The sequence below is a fragment of the Monoraphidium neglectum genome (assembly GCF_000611645.1).
Source record: "Monoraphidium neglectum strain SAG 48.87 unplaced genomic scaffold scaffold05744, whole genome shotgun sequence".
Classification (NCBI taxonomy): domain Eukaryota; kingdom Viridiplantae; phylum Chlorophyta; class Chlorophyceae; order Sphaeropleales; family Selenastraceae; genus Monoraphidium; species Monoraphidium neglectum.
In genome coordinates this window covers 1-2,881 of record NW_014007887.1, presented here as the reverse complement: position 1 = coordinate 2,881, position 2,881 = coordinate 1, and the positions used below count along the sequence as shown (strand labels likewise).

Genomic DNA, 2,881 nt, shown 5'->3' with positions numbered 1-2,881 from the left:
CGCCGCCGCCGCAACCTCGGACGCCGCCGGCGCCGCAACCTCGGACGCCTGGTGGACGCGGCGGCGCCTGCGGGAGCTGCTGCCGGCGGTGGAGCGCGGCAACGCGGCGGTGAAGCACGCCCTCAAGGAGCTGCACTGGGAGGCCGCGGGCGGCGGCGGCAGGTGGGGCCGCCGGAGCGCATGAGGGTCGGTCTGGGAAATGTCACGCTTGTCGGCTTGTCGTCTCATGTCCTGTGCCGGCTGCTGCCATTGCCGTCGCCTCGAGTCCTCGTTGCCCCTGCCTCGCTAAACTCACACGCCCGTGTTGCCGCCCCTGTCGCCACCGCCCCATCCCTGCAGCCGCCCCACGGGCGTGGAGGCGGCCCTCCTGCGGAACCCCACCCTGACGGGCTGGGGCGTCGCCGCGCTGGCCGCAGCAGCTTTCTTGTTCGGCCACGTGGCCGGCTGGTGAAGGCATGCGTAAAGCAAGGCCGACGCCCAGCCGACCCCGCGGCTGCATGCAGCTGCGCACCATGTGCGATTCACGCGCGACCATTGCTCTGGCTGCTGGTATGTTAGTGTAGGCTGCCACCCTCGCAACCGCAGAAACAGCACTAGCGCTAGTAACACATCAAGAACTGCCTAAAAAAGCCTGGCACATCCTGGTGCGATTGCAGCGCTGAAGGCGTTCCTCACGCTACACGTGCCGCGCCTGCAAACCGCACAGCGCTGAGCGCGCCCAGCAGGAACTGCAGGCCTAGGAACCCAATTGATACAGCATTTATCAGCTCTTCCACTTTCAAGCTGCAGTCGAGGGGCGAGGGCGCAGGGGGAGCAGAGCGCACATGAGCCAGGTCAGCACCTGCGCGCAGAGGGGCAGCCGCCCGCCCGGTGCGCGCAGCGTATAACGGCTGCACCACGTTCGCCTTGGAACTGCATAGCGGCCGCACATGCTGCTGCTGCTGCAGCGGGGACAGCGATGTGCCCAGCGCCCCGGGGGTTCCGATTGAAGGGTCACTCACACGAAGGTCTGGAAGCGCATGTAGTAGACCAGGAAGGCCACCACAGGCAGCGCCAGGAGCAGGCTAAATAGCAGCGGCCCGGGCTGCTCTGTCTTGTTGCCCTTAGACCCCAGGAACAGCCTCACGGGCTCCACCAGCAGCCACAGCCACAGGAAGACGAACTCCGCGGCAAACCTGCCGTTTGGGTATGGCAGTGTGCTGCCTGTGTAGCATGGGTCACAGTGGGATGGGCGGTGGCTGGGTTGGTTGGGGCCCTTGAATGGCTACCTACGCAGGCCTATTGGCAGCAGCGTGGCCAAGCACCCCGCAACCCCAATGCACAACAAGGGCCCTCTCACCCTGCTGCATGCGTCCAAGGATGCGGCCCAATGTGCAAACCGCCTAATGGCTCACCTTTGTAGATGAACACTACAATGCTAATCAGCCAGAAGAGCACGTCCCACCAGCCACCAAAGTATATGAACACCTGCAGCGGCAGCGACGTCAGCACCGGCCGCGCCCGCGCCGTGCCTGCACGTATTGAGAGTTTGCGCCGCGCGTCAGGGACGAGCACTGTCAAAGGGAGGCTTGATGTGGCATTCCATTATCATGCCATTCAATTGCAATCCCATTGATCCCGCTGCGGCGCTTGTCCAGACGTGCGCAGCAGCGCTCCGCTGGTCAACACCAGACTTCAGACCTGGCTGCATGCTTCTGCCAGATGCTAGTGGACCTTTGATAGATCAAGACAATTTTATTGGTATGGATTACACTCTTGCAGGCTGCAAAGCTAGGTCAGCAATCAAGGCCGCGGGTGATCTAGAAAGCGAGGTTGCGGATATATGCAAAAATCAGTTTAATGGACATACTCCTTGCCACACACCTCTGCGAACACTACCCAACAAACATGCTGCGTGCCGGAGAGGGCAACCAGCAGTCACCGGACCTGATTGTGGAATGAGCGAGCAGAATGCGGCCCGCATAGCATGCTTAGGAGCGTGGTGGCGTTCTCAAGCCTTGAAACCCACGCATTAGCGCATAGACATTGGCAGCTTGGCACGGGCAGTCGAGATGCAGTCGCTCCAAGGCCGCTGCCTGCGCGGCCCGGCTGCTTTTCGTGGCCAGAGCCGGCGCATGAGGATCGTTGCAGCAGCCACTGCTGTCGAGGGCGGCCGCAAGACCAAGAAGCAGCTCGTCTTCCCCTTCGTCAAGATACAGGGGCAAGATGAGATGAAGATGGCGCTGCTGCTGAACGTGGTGGATCCCAACATTGGCGGCGTGCTTGTCATGGGCGACAGGGGGACGGCCAAGTCTGTCGGGGTGCGAAGGGCGATGGAGGAAGGATCGTCACAGGGGTGTGGTGTGCGCGTGTGCACGCGCACACACGCAGGCGTCGAGTTGCTGCTGTGACGCAGTGAGGTCGCACCGACCTGCTGCCCACCTTGTCTGCCCTACTGTGAACATTGTGAATAACACAGCAGAGGATGGTAGAGGCTGCATCTTCCCTCGGTCACGCAACGCCCACATTCCGGCGAGCACCCCGCGCGCAACACCACACACGACCCATGTACGGCCCGCGCCCGCCGCCGCGCCCGCCCCTTCCTGCGCCGCCGCGCAGGTGCGCGCCGTCGCGCAGCTGCTGCCGCAGATCGACGTGGTGGAGGGCGACCCCTTCAACTCCAGCCCCACCGACCCCAAGCTGATGGGCCCCGACGCGCTGCAGCGGTTCCGCAACGGCGAGAGGCTGCCCGCGACGACGATGCGCACGCCGCTGGTGGAGCTGCCGCTGGGCGCGACGGAGGACCGGATCTGCGGCACCATCGACATTGAGAAGGCGCTCACAGAGGGCATCAAGGCGTACGAGCCCGGCCTGCTGGTGGGCGAGAGGCGGGGGTGGAGGG

General features: G+C 63.9%; 2 protein-coding genes across 2 annotated transcripts; one reads left to right on the top strand and one right to left on the bottom strand.

Moving 5' to 3' along the window:
• Positions 1 to 997: 997 nt before the first annotated feature.
• Positions 998 to 1,690, bottom strand: MNEG_15869 (transmembrane protein; the record flags this gene model as incomplete). The annotated part of the gene is made up of 3 exons (XM_014035661.1): positions 998 to 1,203; positions 1,395 to 1,511; positions 1,681 to 1,690. 3 exons carry the CDS (start codon positions 1,688 to 1,690, stop codon positions 998 to 1,000), a joined length of 333 nt encoding a protein of 110 aa, XP_013891115.1.
• Positions 1,691 to 2,114: 424 nt separating this feature from the next.
• Positions 2,115 to 2,300, top strand: MNEG_15868 (hypothetical protein; the record flags this gene model as incomplete). Its single annotated transcript, XM_014035660.1, has 1 exon — positions 2,115 to 2,300. A coding segment is annotated over one exon (186 nt), but the record flags the coding sequence as incomplete, so codon positions are not given.
• Between the last annotated feature and the right edge of the window lie 581 nt (positions 2,301 to 2,881).